This window comes from Dromiciops gliroides, chromosome 3, assembly GCF_019393635.1.
Source record: "Dromiciops gliroides isolate mDroGli1 chromosome 3, mDroGli1.pri, whole genome shotgun sequence".
Taxonomy (NCBI): Eukaryota; Metazoa; Chordata; class Mammalia; order Microbiotheria; family Microbiotheriidae; genus Dromiciops; species Dromiciops gliroides.
This window is the reverse complement of record NC_057863.1, coordinates 84,946,270-84,968,733: the sequence shown is the minus strand read 5'-3', so window position 1 is coordinate 84,968,733 and position 22,464 is coordinate 84,946,270. Positions and strand designations below refer to the sequence as shown.

Genomic DNA, 22,464 nt, shown 5'->3' with positions numbered 1-22,464 from the left:
TTCCAATTCAAGGCCTCTATTCAAGTCATCTGGAATACTTCTGACCTGCAAAGAAAAGGTGCTCATCCTATATCTTTCTCTGCCTTCAAACAGTAGCCTAGCCTTCTCCAAAACAAACAAACAAACAAACAAAACCCAGCAACTCTTCCTTATATTAATATCAGCTTATCTTCAAAGGGGCTGTGATCAGAAACATTAAGGACCATTCAAAACTGAATGAAAATGTCAGCTCTGTTTGAAAGAAGTCCATTAGTAATGCAAATGGGAGGTTATACACACTAGTTATTAACATAATGGAACCCATTAGAAGGTTCTCAATGAGATATTCAGGCTTTGAAAAATTGGAGTTAGGCTGAGGAAAGTAGAACTAGGATAAGGGGTTTCCACAGTGGATAAAGCACTGGGTTTGGAGTCAGAAAACTGATCTTCCTGAGTACAAATCCAGCCTCAGATACTTACTAGCTATGTGACCCTGGGCAAGTCACTTAACCCTGTTTGCCTCACCTTCTTCATCTGTCAAATGAGCAGGAGAAGGAAATGGCAAACCATTCTAGTATCTCTAGCCAAGAAAACCCCAAATGGGGTCATGAAGAGCTGAACAAAACTGAAATGACCAAACAACAACAACAACAACAACAACAAAAGGGTTTGTCTAAGAAATTAGAAACCAACATTCCTAACATTTTTAAATGGTGCTAGATATTCTAGGATTTGAGCAAGTCCATTAATCCATTTGGAAGAAAGTTGGCTATGGGACTATAGTGAAGAAAGTACAATATATATATATATATATATATATATATATATATATATATATATATATATATATATATATATATATATATATATATATATATATATATATATAAAATATGTAATGATATGGTGGAAAGACTGCTAGACTTGCAGTCAAAAGATTTGAATCCCATTTCTGCCATCTTGGCTTTGAGACTTGTAGATGTAGGTACTGAACCTCAGTTTCCTCTTCTGTAAGAGGGAATAATATCAGACTTGTCAGCCTTAAGCTGGTTTGAGAATTAAATAAGATAATGTTGATGAATTAAAGAAATTTGGAGTTAAAAGGGGCTATTAGACTGAAGTCTAGTCACAATTCTCTTCTATAACATCCCATCTTCAATCAAAAACCTTCATTTACAAAGAAATCACTACCTCCAGAAGTGACCCATTCCACTTTTGTATGGATCTAATTATTAAGAAGTCTTTCCTTGTATTGTTTTGAAATCAGCCTCACTATAATTTCCACCACTTAGTGCTAGTTCTGCCCTTTGGAGTCAAACAGAATATGATTAATTCATCTTCCCTATGACAACTCTTCAAACATCTGCAGACAGTGATTATGTCTTCTTTCTCCTCTCACACAAAACATCTGCATGACTCTAAGTCTCAGACTAGAGGAGAATGACTAGTTCCTGTTGTGAAAAGGTAGCAATGAATTTATAGCTTGTTTTCCTCTGGAAAAGACCAGACCATAAGCTATTAGTTAAGCATCTCAAAATTTCCTAAGGCAAATCATTCCCAATTTTAAAACTGTGACAAATGACCTTTAATTTACCATTGCAATCATTTTTCAACTCTACTGAGATTTTGTTCCAATAAACATAGTTTTCTTATTTGGAGCCTTTGTGCTTATTTTTTATTATTTATTTTTAAGTCATTTTGTCCCATAAGAAATTCAGTTAACTAAAGTTAGCTCTATAATAAAATCTAACAAGGTCCATGTTTCAAAGTTATGAAATTTTAAAAGTAGCTCAAATCATATTCATCAACTAAAGTTACATTACAAAAATAAATATCTAAAAATTTAGGGATCAGTGCAAGGATTATTAGATCAATGTGAAACTCTTGAAAGACATGTTATTGTTATAAAACATAATAGGAGTTTCCATTAAAAATCAAAGCATTTATATTCTAGACATAAAGGAACTTTATTTTTAAAATTTCTATTTATTTCATTTTTAATTTGTAAAATAAAACAATCATTTCCTTAATATAGTATAACAAAAAGATGATTGCACATGAAACTACAAATTTGTTATATACAAATTGGTATTCCTTTTAAAGATTTAATAAAATTATCATGTAAATATCTTTTTTTTTCTTCCCTCTTCCTCCCCCGTTCTAGATACCTTCTTAGATAAAGGTTTCATATCTCAAACATATAAAGAACTTTGTAAAATCTAAAAGAATGAATTATTCCCCAATTCATAAATGGTCAAAGGATATGAGCAGGCAGTTTTTAAATAAAGAAACCAAAACAATTGATAGTCATATAAAAATCCTCAATCATTATTGATTAGGGAAATGTAAATTAAAACAACCTTGAGATATCATTTTACACTTATGCCCAGAGAGTTATCAAAACTGACATAAAGGAATTTTAAAAGTAGTATAATAATAATGTCATTTATATAATGAGTTCTAAGAAATAGAAACATATCAAATGCATCAGGACTATGGGCTTATGGTTCAGAAAGCACATGTATACAATTTTTCCTATCCATGGTTAGAAGGACACATTGGCCAGTTCTAAATCTAGTTTCCAGGCAACATCATTGCCTTATTTTTCAGTCAATTAACAATCATTTAATAGGAGCCAATTATGTACCATACTGTGCTAGGCCCTAGGGATACAAAGACAAAAAACAAAACCAACCTTGCCCTTGAGAAGCTTACTTCTCCAGTTGTCATTTATTCTATTGAGGGAAACAACATGTACAAACATAAGTAAATAGAAAAATATATACAAAGTTAGGGTGGCTAGGTGGCACTGTAGTGCACAGAGTGCCAGGCCTGGAGTCAGGAAGACTCATTTTATTGAGTTCAAATCCGGTCTCAGGTACAAACTAGATGTATGACCTTGGGCAAGTCACTCTATTTGCCTCAGTTGCTTCATCTGCAAAATGAGCTGGAGAAGGAAATGACAAACCACTTCAGTATTTTTGCCAAGAAAACCCCAAATGGAGGTCACAAAGAGTTGGACAGGACTGAAATGACTAAACAACAAAAACCAAAAATATACCAGGTTGAATGTAAGGTAATGTTTTTTGAGACAGGGAAGCCCTAACAGCTAGGGAATTAGGGAAGATTTCACTAAGGAATGGCACTTGAGCTGAGCTTTTTCAGAAATGAAGGACTCTAAGAGGCAGAGATTAAAAAAATAATAGTGCAGAGATCTCCTGGGACAGGAAATGACATGTTGTGTGTCAGAACCAGCAAGTGAGCCAGTTTGGTGGGAAAAAAGAGTGTATTAAAGGGAGCACTAACGTGTGATGAGTCTGGAAAGGTGGGTTGGAGTCAGACCATGAAGAGGGAATAAGAATTATGCCTGTTTTATCTCAGAATCAGGAGGAGGGGAGATGCAGGTTTTCTGAGCAGGAGAGTGACAAGGTCAGACTTGTGCTTTAGGAATGTCACGTCGGCACCTAAGCAGAGGATGATATATCTGAAGGGAAAGAAGCTAGAGACCAATTAGGAAGCTACTACAATAGAACGGGCAAGAGGCAATGAGGACCTGTACTAAAGTCATTGTGGTAGGATTTTTTCCCTGCAGTATGACAAATGTAAGATAGGATGTGGAGAAGGATTCCTTAGGTCTTAGAAATTGAACTTCTTGTAGGGGAAGCAAGTACAAAGACTTAAGAATGACCTTGAGATTTCAGAGCTGGATGATTGGAAGGATCCTGGTGACCATGACGGAGATAAGGAAGTTAGAAGGGTAGGGGTAGGTTAAGGGGAAAGATAATGAGTTCTGTTTTGGATATGTTGAGTTTAAGTTGCCCTTTGACCATACAAGTAGAGATATCTATTAGTTAGTTGGAAATATAGGACTGGAGTTCATATATATATATATATTTAAAATTGCATAGATATAATAATTGAAGTAATGGTAGTTGGTGAGACTACCAGGGGAAACATACAGAGAAGAGAGAACTCAGAATAGAGCCTGGGGCTATAATTTCAATTATCTGGCAGGAAATGGATGATGATCAAAAATATTGGTCATAATTGTTTATACTAGAGTTAATAATCAACTTTTACTGAACTCCTTCTCCCATGTCTTCTTTTGGTATGAAGTTGTTGGTGACTTAGCCCTGGGTTCAAACACCATGCCGGCAAAATACAAGTTCTAGCACATATTATCAAGTTGCCAAGATCCTAAATCCCAGTGGACAATGGGCTACATGCCTATCACTCAACCCCCAGCCTAGTCCAGACCTGATCATCAGGAGATGAATTTGATGAGGGCACAGCAACTTGTGAAGTCATCTGGGGGAAATGTGGTGGGATGCTTGGGGTGGGGGAAGGAGGTTGTAGCCAGGTGATTGTTGCCTCTTACAAGTGAAAAAGAAAACTCTGTTATACTGTGTTTTCTTGGGATTAAAAAAGAATTCATGATATTCATTAACTGGCCACAACACTGTCCTCATCATCTGTGAGCATGTATCCCTCAAATTTTCCTTTAATGTTTATAAGATGTCAGCACAATAACAATGTGATAATGAACATTATCAGTAACTGAAGAGGGATGATTTGCATCTTTGAAGCAACATTTCATGGATAAAAGGATCTTGCCTTTTTCTCAATGATAGAGTATTGCCTTGTGCCTGGGAATAAAATGCTTGGAGACAAGATTTGAAAGCAAATGGGAAACTACCCTTTCCTTTCCTTTAGTCATAACGAGGACAAGTCACCTTGTATAATATTGTGCTCAGTCTGAATAGATTACTCTTTTGGTGTCTGGGATAATTTAGGGACTTTTCTTTAGAGGTGGATAACCATTTTTTTTTTCAGATCACCTGACTAAAACATATGGTGTGAGACTGGGACCCAACTGTCATTGGTTTTCTTTGTGCTGCTCTCACCCATAATCTGTGCCTCCTCACATTAGTTCTGTACTAAGAGGCACTTGTAGTACAATTTTTTCCTGCTCCTTGAGGATGCTTCAGTCAAGGAACAATGAGAAACTAGCAGAGCCACTGCCATTTCTAAGATTTGCTTAGGGTTTTTGGTAAATGGGGAAAATCATGTAATGATGCGTCTAGGAATAGAAATGAAATTGGGAATAATATGAGTTTGGAGTTCACATTACTCTTTGGGGCTAGCCACTATAGCCAGAGAACTATTTCAGTCAATTTCTGATTAGAGGAAGAGATACACTTTATTTTCTTTTTTTAACCAGATTGTGTCGTGGCCAGGGGTGGATTGCCAAAAGGAATAGCATTTGTTGGAAACAGGGAGTTGTAAATACTAACAAAAGGGATTTCTTCCCTAAGCCAGCTGTGCACCATGTTTAAGGGGGAAAAAGGAACATGAAAAATACTAATTTAAACTGCAGTAGCTTGAGAGTGTTTGGGTATTATTTTTAGAACATAGAAAAATGGGAGAGTGCAATTTAACCATTATTCACAAAGCAAACTCTTAAAAGAGCAAATAAAAGTTAATTTTCATGATTACGGAATGATTTGGAAAAACAACCACTAGGAAAAAAATATTTCAAAGACCTCCTTTTCTCACTGCCAATTTCATATTAAATAAATTATTTTCAGCCTAATTATAATGAAACTAGTGAAGCTACTAACTCTGCTATGTTTGGATTTCATTTGGACTTTCTATTAGAAAGATCATCTTTCAGAATTTAATAAGTGACTTTCAAATATTTAATAGGAGATTCTTTCATTAAATTAAAAAGGAATCAGAGTATTTTTAAAGAACCACCTTATTTTTCTCATCAGTTTGGTCAAGCTTTATTAAAAAGACAAGCAAAAATTAAAACAATCCCCTTATTTAAAAAGACATTAACACCATGAACCTAGCCAAAATCATATTTCCATCTGTGCAATATATGCATTCTATGGGCTCTGAAAGTATACAACATGATGGTAGCTTGCAATAACATCTTACTTTATTTCCATCTACCTAAATTGCCAATTATACTGACATTGTCACATGGTTTACTTTACTACTTCATAATCATCCTCTTTAATATTTGTATTTATTTCATGTCAGTTTTACATTGTGTAGTGTCAGTTTTTGTATCACCCAACAGTTTTGTCTTGAGTTCTGCTTTGGACAATTTGGTAATATAGATTGGAAAAGATAAACATTCCACCATCCTGGTCCCATGTGTCACTATATAATAAATGACACGATGTCATCAAATTGAATAATTTACAAGCACCTCTAGAACTTGAATACTTTTACACAGAAGAATGTGGCGGGTCCTTTTAATTAAATTGCACCGTGCCATGTGCTTTTTCCCTAAGGTTCTTTTGACCTTTCACCTCTTATTTTGTCTTGCAGGCACACCACTGTTAGTGAGGAGGAGCAGTGACCCAGCACTGGGCCCACCTGCTGACTCTCATCCAGGTGCTTCACACCCCAGTGACCAGAATCTGAAACCTGTTGTACCAGTAAGTGTCCTACAGTTTCCATTTTTTATAGAAGAGGTTACAGGCCAGCTAGTTTATTTGGTAGTAAGCATATGTGTGTGTGTGTGTGTGTGTGTGTGTGTGTGTGTGTGAACATACACATATATTTCTATGCATATGCATTTGTAAATACACACACACACACCAAGGTATACATTACATACAACATCTTCTGGGCTTCTTTACTCTTTGCTCCCTACTCCCTAGAAAATACACACAGACAGACAGACAGACACACAGACACACACACATATATGTCTGTATGAAACATATATTCTACATTTCTTTCAAATGCATCTTATAAAATAAAAGAGAAAATTGTATTTTCCCTTTTGTATCTTCTTTTTCAAAAAAATTCGTATGAATAGTATATGACCACTTAGTCATTTTCATAATATTTTTGGATATGCCATGGCTCTTTAGCCTGTTAAAGTAATTATTTGGAAGTTAACTGTTTTGGGTGTCATCAACAGATGTACATTTACAAGCCATAGAAGTTGACAAGAAGTAGTAATTTTTTACAGAGTTTCTAGGATTACTATCATGCAAAACTGTTTTTAAAAATGCCTTCCCTAAGATAGAAAAGTGATCATTTATTACTTGGGTGAAATATTTTAGAGTGTTTAGCCCAAAAGGAAGTAAAAGGGTGACAAATAAGAATATACACTTAATGACAGAATTTAGGAAATTCACTCAATTTTCCATTCTGGTCACTTTTTGCCTGGCCTTATAGGAACTTTTTATATTATTATTATTTATATTAATATTAACTTATAAACATTTCCATAACATGGTAGAATTTTAAAAGATGATTGCACATGAAAATATAAATCTATTATATACAGCTTGCTATTCCTGTTAAATATATAATAAAGTATCATGTACATTTCTTGTTTTTTCCTTTTTTTCCCTCATTCCTAGTCTAGAGATATCTACCATTAGATACAAATATGAATATATGAATAAATAGATGATAGACAGACACACATGTAAAATCATTCTATAAATACTTCTAGTAATCAGTTTTTTTTTCCCAAATGCAGATACCTCTTTCTTTCATAAGTCCTTTCTAGTTAATTTGGGTATTTATAACCATCAAAATTACTTATTTGCTGAAAGTTGTTCTTAAAACAATACTACTACTTGTATATACAACATTCTCTTGGTTCTGTTCATTTTGCTTTTCATTATTTCATGCAAGCCTATTTCTGTTTCTCTAAGATCATTTAGCTCATCATTTCTTATAGCATAATAGTATTCCGTTACAATCATATACCATAACCTGTTCAGCCATTCTTATATTTATTATATATTACATCGGTTATATTATGTTGTGCTATTTCTTATATTTGTATTATAGTTTACTTATTATATGATATTTCTTAAAAGAAAAAAAAACCTTTGATATTTGATATTTAATCAGATCAACCGGAGCATGGCATTAATAGCATTAGAGACAGGGTAATAGGGCTACTGTGTATGTATTTTACATGAAAACATCTCAATGTAATTGCCTCAGTTAACCAGATTTCTGAGGTTGATCAACCACAGATAATTTGGCAAGTCACTAAAAATCTCCACGTATCAGTTGTGAAAAGAGCATTTTCCTTCATAGCATTACACATGGTTGTACCAAGCTCCCTGGCCTTCAAGTCTAGAGGCCTGGGTTTGAATCCTGGTTCTTTGGCCTAGATATGTAATTCACTTCACTTCAGATAATCTCATTTTTTTTTCTTTTTCTTCTGTCAAACAAAGGGACTAGGTCTTGAAGGGAACGTCCAGATCCAGCATTCTGTGATGGTAACAGTAACTCTGATTTTCATAACCTTAAAGATTCTCACAGTGCTTTCTTCTCAACAACCCTGTCAAGTAGTTAGTGAGATAGGGGTGGACTGTCTCCCTAACCCAGCAAGATTGAACTCCTATTAATGACACACCTACCCAAAAGGTCTTACTCTGAGGTAAATGCTCTTGCTCTTTTCTGCATTCTTTGCTCCCTACTTCCTAGGAAAAGAACACAGAGTACAGGCCTCCTAATAAATACCCTCTTGCAAAAGGAAATACAGTCATATGCCATGAAACTCATTTTTGGGGGTGGGGGGGCATGGCAATGAGGGTTAAGTGACTTTCCCAGGGTCACACAGCTAGTAAGTGTCAAGTGTCTGAGGTCAGACCTGAACTCAGGTCCCCCTGAATCCAGGGCCGGTGCTTTATCCACTGCGCCACCTAGATGCCCCCCCATGTCATATGGCATGAGAAGAGGATGGACCCAACCTCTACTCTGTGCCAAAAGGAAGCTGTTGGGAGTAGGAGAGTAAGCAAGCAAATAAAATGCTCTTGTGAGGCCTACTAGGGTGAGAAAGGAATTATTTGGTGTCAATTTGGCACAATCCCCCCCACCCCTGCCCCAAGATCCCCACAAAGCTTAATTTACCCACCATTTGGGCAATGTGTGATTTATGTTTTCATTCTTTCAGCCAATAAATATTAAGTGCCTACTGAATAAGCATAATATTAGTTTGTGGGTGGTGTGGAGTACAAAGTTTTGACAAGACACAATCCCTGCATTCATGAAACTTAAAATCTAAGAGATAAGGCACAACCATCCATAAATATATAATAGTGCATGATGGCACTTGAGAGAATTGCAGAGTAAAGTCCAAGGGAGAAGGTCATTATCAAGGCTGGGAATTGGATGGGCTGTGGGGGCTAGCAAGGAATCAGGGAAGGCTTTGTGGATGTGTTTAAAGCTAGTGAAATGATTTGAATTCCAAATAGTATATGACATGTATAGATGTTTTTAATAATTGGTGGCTAATCTTTTAGTTCATAGATGGGTAGTGGCAAGGAGAATGTGAAAGAAGACATGCTGGAGACTGGACAATCAACTGTCAAGGATGATGCAGGGTAGAAGCTCGCATTGTGAGGAAGGTTGGACTAGGCAGATCTGGCCTTTAACAGTGAAATTCTGTGATTCTTTTTGGTCCTTAATCAAGAAAAGTTATTGCACAGCAGTCATATCCTACAGGTTGATCAATGATAACAAATCTGGTGATTTTATGATGATGTGGTCTTGCAGTAACTAACAGGAAAAATATGTTTTTAAAAGATCCACATTAAAATGCAGCACAATCCAAAGCTCATTTTGGGAAGGGGAAAAATTAAATTTTCCATTTCTTTAACTTGAGGGTTCAGATGTAAGTAATTGACAGATGGCAGAACCCCAAGTGGGTTATGTTCATTCATTCCTGAGAAATAAAACTAGCTTTTAAGCTGAAGCATAAGACACTGAAAGGATTAATATTTGACATACTTGATTTTGTTAAATTATTAGCTTGAAAATTATAGGTAATGATTGAAATGTTTAGTTTTACCTTATTAGGTTTACTTTGAAGAAAAGAGGTTTGGAGCTTTTGTTTGGGGTTTGGGGTTTTGGTGTGGGATCTTTTGATGCCAAGAGATGTGAAATTGTCAAGTTGGCAAAGTTCCATTGGCTATTTGGTCAGTTCACTAATCACAAAATTACAATTCAGGTTTACATCCTCCCCTAGAAATGTCCGGAGTGGAGAACTAACTGGATTCATTTAGCTATTTTATAGAAAATAAATAAATGAAATTACTTCTACTTAGGGATAGGAACTAGACCTGTGATTTCATTGAAATAAAGAACCCCAAGTGAGGAAACTCTCTTCCAATGCAAGCAGCCTTCCCAGCAGCTAGCTTACAGAGTTGCCTAGGGCAGGGACAGAAGTTGAGTAACTTGCCCAGGTTCACACTATCAGGTGGTGTTAGTGATGAGATTTGAATCTGGGTCTTCTTGGCCATGAGGCCAGCTTTGCATCATGATGCCAACATCAATATAGGAATTCTTAACTTGGGGTCCATGAAGCCCAGGTTTGTGGATAATCAGGACATCTATAAACTTGAACAAGGGGAAAAAATACAGGTTTACAGCTATATAATTGATTTCCTTTTGTATTGTTATTTTTGTATTGTTTTCTAATTTTATTTTATGCATTTAAAAATTATTCTGAGAATGGGTCCTGTAGCTTTCACTAGAATGCCCAGGGGGTCTTTGACACAAAAAGAAGTTAAAAGCCCCTGCTTTGAGGTTCTGTGTAGCATTCTTCAAATTATAAGCATGTTAACAGCTAATATTAGATTGTAAGCTCCTTGAATACAAGGGACTATCTTTTGGTCCATTTTGAATGCCCAATACTTAATACAGTTCCTGGCACATAGTAGGTGCGTGATACATGTTTATATCTTGACTGACAATCTTTCCATTTACAACTTATTATATCCCCAGATCTTAAATGGAAATTCTATTGCGTAAGAGCAAACCCTTTACTCTGCTCTGATGTCTGTGCAATGTGGTATAGTGGCAGCCTTTGAGGCTAGAAGATCTGAATTCTAGTCCTGTTTTGGTATACACTAGAAAACCTATTAATGCCTCACTGGGAAAACCTCTAAAACTGTAAGTCACAAATTAGTTGGTGATCTGTATTAGTGGATAGAGTTACTTTATCAGAAGTTCCCAAGGCAGGGGAGATCATAAGCTTGTCTGCACCAAGAAAAAAAATGTTATCTGCTCAAAGCAACCCAAATAGCATGGCATTTAATGTGAAAGTGATAAGACTGATTTCTCTTTCAGGTCAATCAGTGACTTATTTTTGATTCTTGTTCACAAATTATATGATCACAGGCCAGAACATTTTGTGTGAAGAGTTCTTAATGGAATTTCACAGCACAGAAGACCAACAATCTCTTTTTTTAGTCCTTCATCTTTGTGATGCTAATAGATATTTTATCCTCTCTGGGTCTTCATGATGCTACTTCCACTTGGTCCTCCTTTTACCTTTTTGGCCACTGGAATTCCTTTGATTGGCTGATAGATTAGCCATATCAGGCCCTCAATATACCTCAAATTTGAATATACCTCAAATTTATGTTTTAGGCCTTCTTTGATTCTCCTTATATATACTCTTTCTTGGCAGTTGATCAACTCATGGGATTAACTCTATGCAGATGACTCACATAACTATTTATCTGGAATCAATCTTTCCCTTGAATTTCAGTTCTGTATCAATTGCTAATTGGTTCTCTTAGAGACATCTCAAACCCTACATCAAAGCTAAACTTGTAATCATTTCCCTCAAATCCTCCTTTCTTCCAAATTTCACTATATCTGTAGAAGGCACTATCACCCTTTCATTCTCCTAGGTTTTTAGCTCAGCATTATCCTTAACTCTTCCTGCTCTTTCATCTCACATATCCAATCAATTGCCAGATTTTCCCATTTCTATCTCTATAGCAATTCTCACATCCAAACCCTTATCATCAGTTATATGGCTATCTCTTTAGTACAGGTTTTCACCTCTTGCTTAGATTATTGCAGTTCTCTTCATTGGTCTCCTTCCCTTGAGTCTCTTACCACTGCAAGCCAGCCTATGCACTACTGCCAAAGTTACTTTCTTAAGGAAGGAAATCTGAGCAGGTCACTACCCTTCCCATCAACTCTAGTGGTTCTTTTATTGCCTTAAGGATGTTCAGTCTTCTCAGTTTAGCTTTTAAAGTCCTTCATAGCCTGACCCCAACCCATTTTTCCAGCCTCACATTGTGATCTAATAAAGCTGGTCTTCTCTCTGTTCCTCACACACAATCCTCCATCCTCCATCTTTGCACTGACCATCCCCCATGCCTGGAATGTGTGATCTCATTTCTGCCTCATAGAATCATTCTCTTCTTTCAAGGTTCTGGTCAAACACCATTCTCTACATGAAGACTTCCCCAATTCCCATAACTATCAGTGCCTTCACTATCAACTCTATTTTATTCTCTCTATACTTACATTTATCCTTGTGGTCTTCCCCATTAGAATGCAAACTTCTTGAAAGTAGAGATTGTTTAATTTTTTTGTATTCATGTCCTCAGTTGATTGATTGATTGATTGATAGATCCATCTTCAGCAATTACTAGCAATGGCAATGTTGACGAATCTCATCTATAAAATGGTGACTTTGTAAGACTTGTGTTACTTACTTTACAGGATTGTTTTGTTTTATTTTGTTTCATTTTGTTTTGTTTTTGAGGAAAGTTCCTTGCAACCTGAAATACACTCTAGAAAGTTGACCTAATGTTATTATTGGTTTGACATTTAGGGTGTGCTTATGAGCCCTAGACTTTCCATTGTCATTTCCTGATTTGAGAATGGAGGGAGAATTCTAAAGTAGTTGTGTTTTGTGGTAGTAATTTCTTAAGCTATCCTGCTAATTGCTACTGTTGTTTTTACCCCTTAATGAATGTTTGTAGTTTTGCATTTGCTCCCTAAGGCGAATTGATCATGAAGGGTGAGTAAATTAAAAAGTGTGTTTCTGGAAATTAAAATTCTAAATTTGTTCTTGGATAATAAATATAATCATTTGTTCCAGAGTGATTACCTCATGTCTATCATGCATTGCCAGAGAACCTTAAGAAATCCTTAGTTAACTTACTCATAGATTGTACACATAACCTATGCTCTTTCCAGAGAAATGTACAGAGAGAGAGAGAGAGAGAGAGAGAGAGAGAGAGAGAGAGAGAGAAGGGGTGGCAGGGAGAAAGAGGACAGAGGGAGAAAAGCCCTATTTAAGAGAAGATAAATAAGCAGTGATTTTCATAGATTGGTAAAATGATAGATAATATGGAGAGAGACTTAGGATAATAGGGACAGTTAATGAAGTGTGTACAAAAAAGAAAGCTTTTTTTTAATATTTCAATCTTCCTTTCTCTTTTTCATAGTAAATAGAATTTGAATTAAGCATTTTGTTTTAATGTGATAGGTTAAAGTTATATGACTGATATCTGTCAAAGGGGGATAAATAAGTAAATCCCCAGGTGATGGCAAGAAAATTCAATTCAACAAACATGTATTAAGTACTGTAACTACTACATGCAGAATACTGTGCTAAGCAGTGAGGATACAGAGAGACCAAAATAAAATTTTGCCTACCCCTAAGGAGTTGTAATTCTGCTAGGGGACTACAGCATGTAAAACGAGAAGTAAATACAAGGATTCAGAACTTGAAGGGACTTGAGAGATCATTTAGGGAGGATCTCAGCCATGCTTCATCTCACTTTTCTCTTAGCCCTCTTAGATTCCACCCCTTTCCCTTCACCTTTTGCATCATCTACTACTTCCTCATACCCCCACTTTCCAGCATCCCTATAGGTTTTGTCTTTATCTGCTGGAACGTAAGCTACTTGAGAGTAGCAACTGTGTTGCTTGATTATTTTTTATTGCCTCAATTGTTAGCACAAGCCCTGGCACACGGTTAACACTAAAGAAATGCTCCCCCCTTCCCCACCTCCCAATATGCCCCCCCCCCTTAAACCTTCTCATTTCATAGATGAGGGAACTGAGAAATACAGAGGTCAAGTAATTTGTTTAAAGTTACCGAACCAGGGGCAGCTAGGTGGTGCAGTGGATGGAGCACGGGCCCTGGAGTCAGGAGGACCTGAGTTCAAATCCAGCCGCAGACACTTGAAACTTAGTAGCTGTGTGACCCTGGGAAAGTCACTTAACCCCAATTGCCTCACCCAAAAAAAAAAAAAAGACGTATAAAATTACTGAATGATGGAGTTGGGATCCTGATTCAGATACTATGGCCTCAAATCCAACTCTTCTTTCCAATGACCACACTACCTTCAAGTAATTTCAGGAAGAAGAGCATTCACAACTTGATTGGAAGAGGGGGATCATAAAAGGCTTTGGGAACTGGAATGGATTTCCATCTCAACTTGGAAGCAGCTGATTGTTCTCAGGGCCAAGGGAAGGCAGGAACATAGTCTCAGGATGAAGGACAAGCCCTTCAAAGACACAGAAGTCAGAAATGGAATAGAGTTTAGAGACCATGTAGTGTCCCAGAACACTGAGCATGGTGATAGCAAGAAATATGAAATAAGAATGGAAAGGTAGGCTGGAGCCAGAGGATGGGAGGCTGTAAGTGGCATGCCGATGAATTTGCATTTTATTCTATAGATAATAGGAAGAGGCTGAAGGTGTCGAACAGAAGTGAGCCGTGTTTGACTCCTGCTTTAGGAAGGTTATTTTGGCAGCTGTGTGGAAGATAAATCTGAGAGAGAGGAGAACTAAAGCCGAGAGGCCAGTTAAGATGTTGTTATAGTAGACCAGTCAAAAAGTGCTGAGCGCGTTGAGCAAGGGGAGAGCAGGGCATGGTGGTAGAGATGCTGTGACAAGAGAATAAACAAAGATGAAGCTAAATGAGTGTGAGAGTTGGGGAAGAAGGGATAAGGGGAAGTCTAAGATAGCTGCAAACATAGGGAACTGGAAAGATGGTAATGTCCTTAACAGAAATAGAAAAACAGAAATGGTGGCAACAAGATTTAGAAGATATGTTTGTGCATGCACACTTGGAAAATTGTTGGGGGAATAGTCATTCATACTTGTGAAGGAACCCAAAGGTCTTTGAAGTAAAGTAAACCAGGTCCAGTGTTTATCTGTGATGTGAAAGCACTCTGCTTTATAAAAAAGAAAAAAAGGTGGGGGGGAAATTCTGAGAGCTATACCCAAATCTACATTTCTCAGTCCCCAACAGTGCTACCTGGTAAAAGAAAATGAGTAATTTTTGCTATTTTTTTTAAAACAAAAACAAAACAACAACAACAAAAAAAAACCATCATTCTAACACATCTTCTCTGTATTGGAAGCTTAGTCAAAGATAATGAAGAAAGGATTAAGTTCAAAAATCATGCCTAAATTAACCCCAAATTGATGACTACATCTATGAGACCCCATACACATTATAAAATAAAAATAATAATTTACATTAGCATTTCACCTCACAGTTTACAAAACATTTTGTCCTCAACAAACAGAAAGTAGGAAATGAAAATGTCATTATCCCCATCCTACAGATGAAAAAACTGAGTCCCAAAGAGATTAACTGACAAGCCTCCATGGTACACCATAGAAGAAACTTGATGAGTTACCCCAATGGCTAATTTTACTTTGATAGGACATTGTACCCCTTAGGAAATAAAATTTGTTGCTTTAAATGCATTTTAAACTCACCATTCTAATTCCTTTTACTTATTATTCAGTCTGTCTTATGCATTCTTTGGTATATTAAGATTGTCCATACTGAGGATGCTTCATATTAAAGGAAATAACAACAGGGGGGAAATACTAGATTTGAGCTTATTTAGATTACTTAGGGATATTATATTATTGAGCTCCTAACATTTCAATTTCAGTCAATAACATGAGAAAATATTTATTAAAAGTGCTTAGCGGGGCAGGTAGATGATGCAGTGGACAAAGCACCAGCCCTGAATTCAGGAATACCTGAGTTCAAATCCGGCATCAGACACTAGGCACTTACAAGCTGTGTGACCCTGGGCAAGTCACTTAAACCCAATTGCCTCACCAAAAAAAAAAAAAAAACAGATGTAAAAGTTTTGGGGGCATCTAGGTGGCACAGTGGATAAAGCACTGGCCCTGGATTCAGGAGGACCTGAGTTCAAATGCGGCTTCAGACACTAGGCACTTACTAGCTGTGTGACCCTGGGCAAGTCACCTAACCCTCATTGCCCCTCCCCTCCCCCCAAAATGCTTAGCACAGTGCCTGGTGCGTAGTAGACACTATAAATGCTTACTCCTTTTCCCTCCCCCTAAGCTTAGCTTGCTTTGTAATCACATTTAAAAAAAATCCTTAAAGTAAGAAAATTAAAAACAACCAAGAAATCTTAAAGCATATAAATACTTGGCACCATGCCCCATGTTCACCACAACCTAATTTTTTTGGACTAAATATCAGAAATTTCCCCGAAAGCAATCCATTGATCCAACTCATATATATCACCCGTAACTGGCTCTATCTGTGGAAACACAGGCACCAAATAATTATTGCAGACACTCATTGTGTGGATTTGTGGTGGGGCTTTGTCCATTGCTCTTCCAACAAGGAGAGACAGACTTTATAAAGAGAAAGGGAGGGCGGAGTGGTATGTAATATATAATTGTGTTGTTGAGAAAAACCGAAGGCCACAAAAGGTTTTTCTGCTACAGTGATTTAATAGTAGACATACGGTTTGTAACTCTGGCTCTCCAAGCTGTGTGCTGATAAGACCAGAGCTTGGAGACTCCATTGCCACGATGGTTTTCATATGGCTTTGTTTTTAAGAGATAAACCTGCCATCCAGTGTTTAACGGGGCCAAATGTTTGTTTTGTGTGTTTTTTTCAAGTTCAGGCAGCTTAATTTCAGAGGCTGTTATGCTTGTGAGACTCTCTAGTCAGGTGGGTGAAAATCCAGGAGCTAGATTTACTTTGCTCTTGAGCTCTTTGCCATCTCCCGGAGCACTTTGTGAAATGAACTGGAATTGTTTGAGTAACTTCGATATGATTACTTGCAGAAGTTTAAAAATAGGAACCTTGTGTACCTTTTAAAAATCCGTTTTTTTCCCACCCCAGAATGACATTTAAAAATTTTTACTTATGTAACAATACAAAATAGCTACTGGGCCCAAGATGGGGCTGGGGAGCTCACCCTCTCCTTCTAAATAGGGATTGCATTATATAAATTATTGAGGAGCTGACTGTTTCTAGCTAAATTACTGGGAGCCAGACTGGGTTTTCTAAAACATTGCCACTTATAAATTAATGGCTATTGTACCAGTTTAGGTAGTAAGCATTTATTATTAAAGTATATTAAATGTTAGTAAAGAAGTATTGACCGGGTGACAGTTAACACAAGCTGAAACCTCCCCCCCCCCCCCCCCCCCCCCCCCCCCCCCCCCCCCCCCCCGCCCCAGCACCATATTGTCTCTGAGAGCATATGGCCCTAGGCAGAGTTCAGAAGCCCTACATTACCTACTCTGGCCTAAGAGAAGAGCACTCACCAATCCAAGAGCCTTCCGTGCCTAGAGTGCAAGCCAGGAATGGTGTTCACCTTGTGGTCTGAGTTCTTTTCCTCTTCTGATAGAGGTAGCTCTCACACACTCATCAAAACTAATTTGCTAGCAACATTCAATTCTTTTGGTTAACATGACCTGAGGGTGGTCCATATTAAAATAAGCCATACCTTGATGACATCAGAGTCTAGTGGGAGACAAACCCCCTGAGGGCAAAGTAAAAGTCCAGATATGAGCTGGTTTAATCCTATCAGCTCAAAGAGGCTATTCTCCACCTCTGTTGTACTCCCTGCACAAGAAGCTCCCTCCCAAAAATTGACCTCTGAAGTAAGGGAGAAGGAGAAAGCAAGCTAGCATGAGGGAGAAGTGAAGTCAGCCTAGGGCAGTGCCTTGGGGAACACTCATCCTTAGAGGGCATGACCCGAATGAAGATCCAGAAAAGGATCTGAGAAAGACTGGTAGGATGAAAAGTAGAATTGAGCAGTCATGAAAACCAAGGGAAGGAAGCGTATACTGGAGCAGAGAGTAAGCAAGTATAAGGCTACAGAGAGATCAGGAAGGATCATTGGGAAAAGGCTGTTAGATTTGGCAATAAAGAGCCATCACATTTCTAAGTAGTCATGGGATCCCAAGATTTTAAAACTAGTCCAACTCCCTTACTTTACAGATGAGGAGACTGATAATCAGCTTCAGAGGTTGATTCAAGATGTGGTTAAATCTAGCACTTATTCTCCCCAGTGTTCTCGATTTGTAAGTGACAAAAACTCAGTGGATTTTTCTTTCAATTTGAAAAGTATTTCTAGTCACAAAATTATAGAATTGGAATAGACCTTCGAGATCCTCTGGCACAAACCCCTTTAGCCCTTTGATGTATAGAGGAAGAAACAAAGATGGAGTGAAAGGACCAAAGTCACACTGTAATCAGAACCAGGATTTCTAACCTTTCTTTTTCTAGTGCTCATTGCCCTATGGCATGCTGCTTCTTGACACTAAACTGTCTTTCTTAGAGCACCTATTTATAAATATTGGGTATGTATATATGTATATGTATGTGTGTGTATATATATAATACTGGGTGCTGTTCTAGGAATAAGAGAAGCATAAGGTGCCATCTTTGCCCTCTAAGTGCTTATAAGGTAGTTAGGAAGACACAGTTGAAACTGTCTAGTTGTATTGAGGATAACTGCCATAGAAGTTCATTAAAAGGCAAGATCAATGTAGATCACAATAAGTTAGAAGAAGATACCTCAGAAGGACTTGAATTGGACTTGGGAGCACAGACAGATCCGGGAGAATGATATCCACGTTATCCACGGCTCATTAGAGCCACAAAGGACTGAGTTTATGAACTTGTCTGGCTTCTCTCAAGTCCTAGATAAAATCCCACCTTTTATAGGAAGTCTTTCCCAATCCCTCTTAAGTCTAGTTATCTTGGAGTAGTAGCAGTAGCTGCTTTCTGGGAACCCAAACTGCCTCTTTGAACAGAGGTTTGGAGATGCTTCTCCTCTTTCTCTTCCTCCCCCTTCTCCTCCCTTCTTCCCTCCCTTCATTTTTTTTTTCAAAAAACTTGGACAATTTACTTTTGTCCTGAGAGGTTTTCATTTATGATTTCTTGAAATAGAGCTCTGAAAAAAGCTTTTTAAAAAAAGCCTGTGGGGCAGCTAGGTGGCGCAGTGGATAGAGCACCAGCCCTGGAGTCAGAGTACCTGAGTTCAAATTCGGCCTCAGACACTTAACACTTACTAGCTTTGTGACCCTGGGCAAGTCACTTAACCCCAATTGCCTCACTTAAAAAAAAAAAAAGCCTGTTATGTTTCAAATCAAGCTACTTAACTATGTCTTTAAACCTACACCATTCTAACTTTCACTGAATGGCCAATAATGTGCCCAGCCCAAACCCCTGTGGCTCATTATTTATGTTTGATGGCTTAGAATTAGTGTAAATAGCAATTGTTTTCTGTTCTGGCCAAAAACTCCTGTAATCTTCTCCCTGATTGATATCTTTGGGACGGTTAAGGCCATCTTTTGTCTCAGTTCTTACTAACCTTTAGTCTGGGTGTGACCTCAGACAAGGAGACCTGGGAAAGACCTTAATTTAGAAAGGTCAAGATCACCCACTTCATCCAGGGTTATCACCAGTTGTCCTGACCTCTGTCTTGCCACTGGACTCCAATAACTTTGGAGGAGAGAACAAGGCTCTGCTTCACTTAAATCCAATTCATGCAGGAGTCAAGACATCACATTCATGGGTATCATTGGTCCTCTTTGAGAACAAAGGACAAACAACAATACCTGGTGAGAAAACTGAAGTTCAGAGAGGTTAAATGAATTTGCTCACAGTCACACTTGGTAATGAGTATGGCAGAGTGGGAGAGTCAGACTTGGAGTCAGAAACCTCAGGCTCGAATTTTGACTTTGTAACTCATTACTTGTTTGACTTTGGGCCATCCACTTAAACCTCATGGACCTCCTTTGCCTCATCTGTAAAATCAGATGGCCTCTAAGCTGCTTTTTAGAGCTGAATCTATGATCCAAATACCTAATTCCCAATGAGGGAGGAAGGTATTCCAGATGAAGGAGAACCAGAATGCATAAGGACCTATAAATGATCATGGGGATGGCATGACATGATTAGGAATAAGTAACTAGACTAATTTGGGTGGCAGTGTTTATCACTGATTAATATTGGAAACTCTTTGAATAAATGTGCGTGTTTAGAGGGCAAATTATAGTGAATATTGAAAACCAGTTTGACATTATGCTGAGGGCAATAAAAAGCTACTGAATATTTTGGAGTAGAGGACTGGCATGATTAAACAGTATATTAGCATGAGCCATCTGGTGATAGTCTGCAGGATATGTTGGAGGGAGGTGAGACTAAAGGCCAACATACCAGGTAGGGTTTGTGTTAATCTACTAGGGAAGTGATAAGGACCTGCACAAGGGTTCTGGGAGGCCAGGGGGAAATAGACAGCCATGAGAGATTTTTCAAAGATTAAAAAAAAAAAAGACAGATTTGGTGACTGATGGGATGTCTTCGGTGAAAGTAAGGGTATTTTGAACCTGAAACATGTGGTACCAATGGGCAGAAATGGGGAAGTTGAGAGAGGAAGTTGTTTTTGTCAGAGTTGTTTTTGATGTGTTGAGTTTGAGGGAGTAACAGGATGTGTAAGTGGAAATCTATAGTTCACGGTTTGAGATAGAAAACTGAAATCAGGGTGAGAGGTTAAAGTTGGAGATTAGATTTGAGAAACATCTGCATTGTGGTGATAACTGAAGACCTGAGGATGGATGAGCTCTTGGAGAGAGGATGCAAAGAGAGAATGAAGAACAGAGAGCTCAGCACAGACAATGCCTTCCTCCATCCACACAGGTCATGGGGGTTGGTGGTATGAGTGGGAGGGGGCAGAGTAATATAAAGAAAGAAATGGAATAGTTTTGAAAAGAGAGAGAGAAAGAGATACATAAAAGGAAAAGTCAGAGAGGTAGCAAAACAAACAACATAAAAACAAACAACATAAGAGTTTTGTGAAGAACCATGACCCTCTTTTCTTCTTCTTTTTTTTTTCTATACAACTAAACCTCTTACCTCTTAGTAAGTTCACAGCATAGTTAGGAAGTGAGGTTTTCTTTCTCCAACATGAATTAGGTTGTGAATTTGTCTGTTAGGTGAACATGCTTTTATCTCCCCAAGTAGTTTTTCTCTAGAATTTTAGATTCTAGGCCAATTAATTTCTCTCTTTGTACTACTTGAACTACTAACAAATGTTAAAGGTTTCATTCCTAATTCTTCATCTTGACGGACTCCTTCGCCACAGTTAAAACTCTTGCTAAATTCTCCTCAAAGTTTTTGGACACCCCTGCTATTAACTATAAAGAAGTCAAAAAGACAATGAAGACTGAAAAAAGGTGGGGTAAGGGTGAAAGGAGATCTTAGGGCCTCCTCCCTGTGTCTTTTCCTTTCTTTATCCTCCAGTTTTGTTTTTCTTATTCTGAACTTCAAACACCAAGCAAAATGACTATTTCTGTCTATACTATAGAAGAGACAAGGATGCTATGTGGAACTGTGAATCTGTTATGTAGAATTTGTTATTCTTTTTAAGTACATGATCAATTCAACATGTAACTTTCAAAGCTCTTGCCTTGACTACAGATCCTCTGAGCCTTCCTTCTATTGTCTTCTCCTTTATTTTGGAGGGAGGAGCCCTATCCCTACACCCCTTGCTCTCTCCAATTAAAAAGATAAAGAAAAACAAGACCTTGATAACAAATAAACATAGCCAAATGAAACAAAGTCCCACACTGGCCATATCCAAAAATATATATCTCATTCTACACCTCTAGTCCATCACCTCTCTGCTGAGTATGTGTGTGTGGGGGATAGATAGCATTCTTCATCCTTTAGAATAATGGCTGGTTCTTAAGACTTTCCAAGTTGTTTTTCTTAACAATGTTGTTGTTATTGTGTACATTGTTCTCTCGGTTCTGATTACTTCATTCTACATCATTTCATACAAGCTTTCCCAGGATTCTCTGAAACCTTTCATCATTTCTTATGGCACAAAACTATTCCATTCCAGTCATATATCATATATTCTTCAGCTCTTCCCCAGTTGATGTCCCCATCCCCAAATTTCCACTTTTTTGCCACTATGAAAAGAATGGCTATACATATGCCTGTACATATGAGTCTTTTTCATCTTTCATCTCTTTGGAAGTATAGACCTATAACTAGTAGGTAGGTAGGTATCACTAGCACATAAGTTAAACAACATGTAGAATTGAATGATTTAGAGGGCATAGTCCCAAGTTGTTTTCCAATTCACAGCCTTCACAGTGCATTAAATGTTCTTGTATTATTCCTGGAGCCCCTCAAAGATTTGTCCCTTTTTTTTTTTCTTGGCCATCTTGCCAATCTGATGGGTGTGGGATAGAAGCTGAGAGTTACTTTAATATGCATTTCTTTTTCTTTCTTTTTTTTTTTTAGTGAGGCAATTGGGGTTAAGTGATTTGCCCAGGGTCACACAGCTAGTTAAGTGTTAAGTGTCTGGGGTCAGATTTGAATTCAGGTACTCCTGACTCCAAGGCCGGTGCTCTAGCCAC

The 22,464-nt window shown here is 37.7% G+C and overlaps 1 protein-coding gene across 1 annotated transcript in view; it reads left to right on the top strand.

Annotated features, from left to right (window-relative positions):
• PARD3B (par-3 family cell polarity regulator beta) overlaps positions 1–22,464 on the top strand; it is a 1,353,776-nt gene that overhangs the window by 634,237 nt on the left and 697,075 nt on the right. The window contains exon 4 of the mRNA XM_043998182.1: positions 6,322–6,431. Coding sequence (XP_043854117.1) covers positions 6,322–6,431 — 110 coding nt within the window. The remainder of the gene's footprint in view (positions 1–6,321; positions 6,432–22,464) is intronic.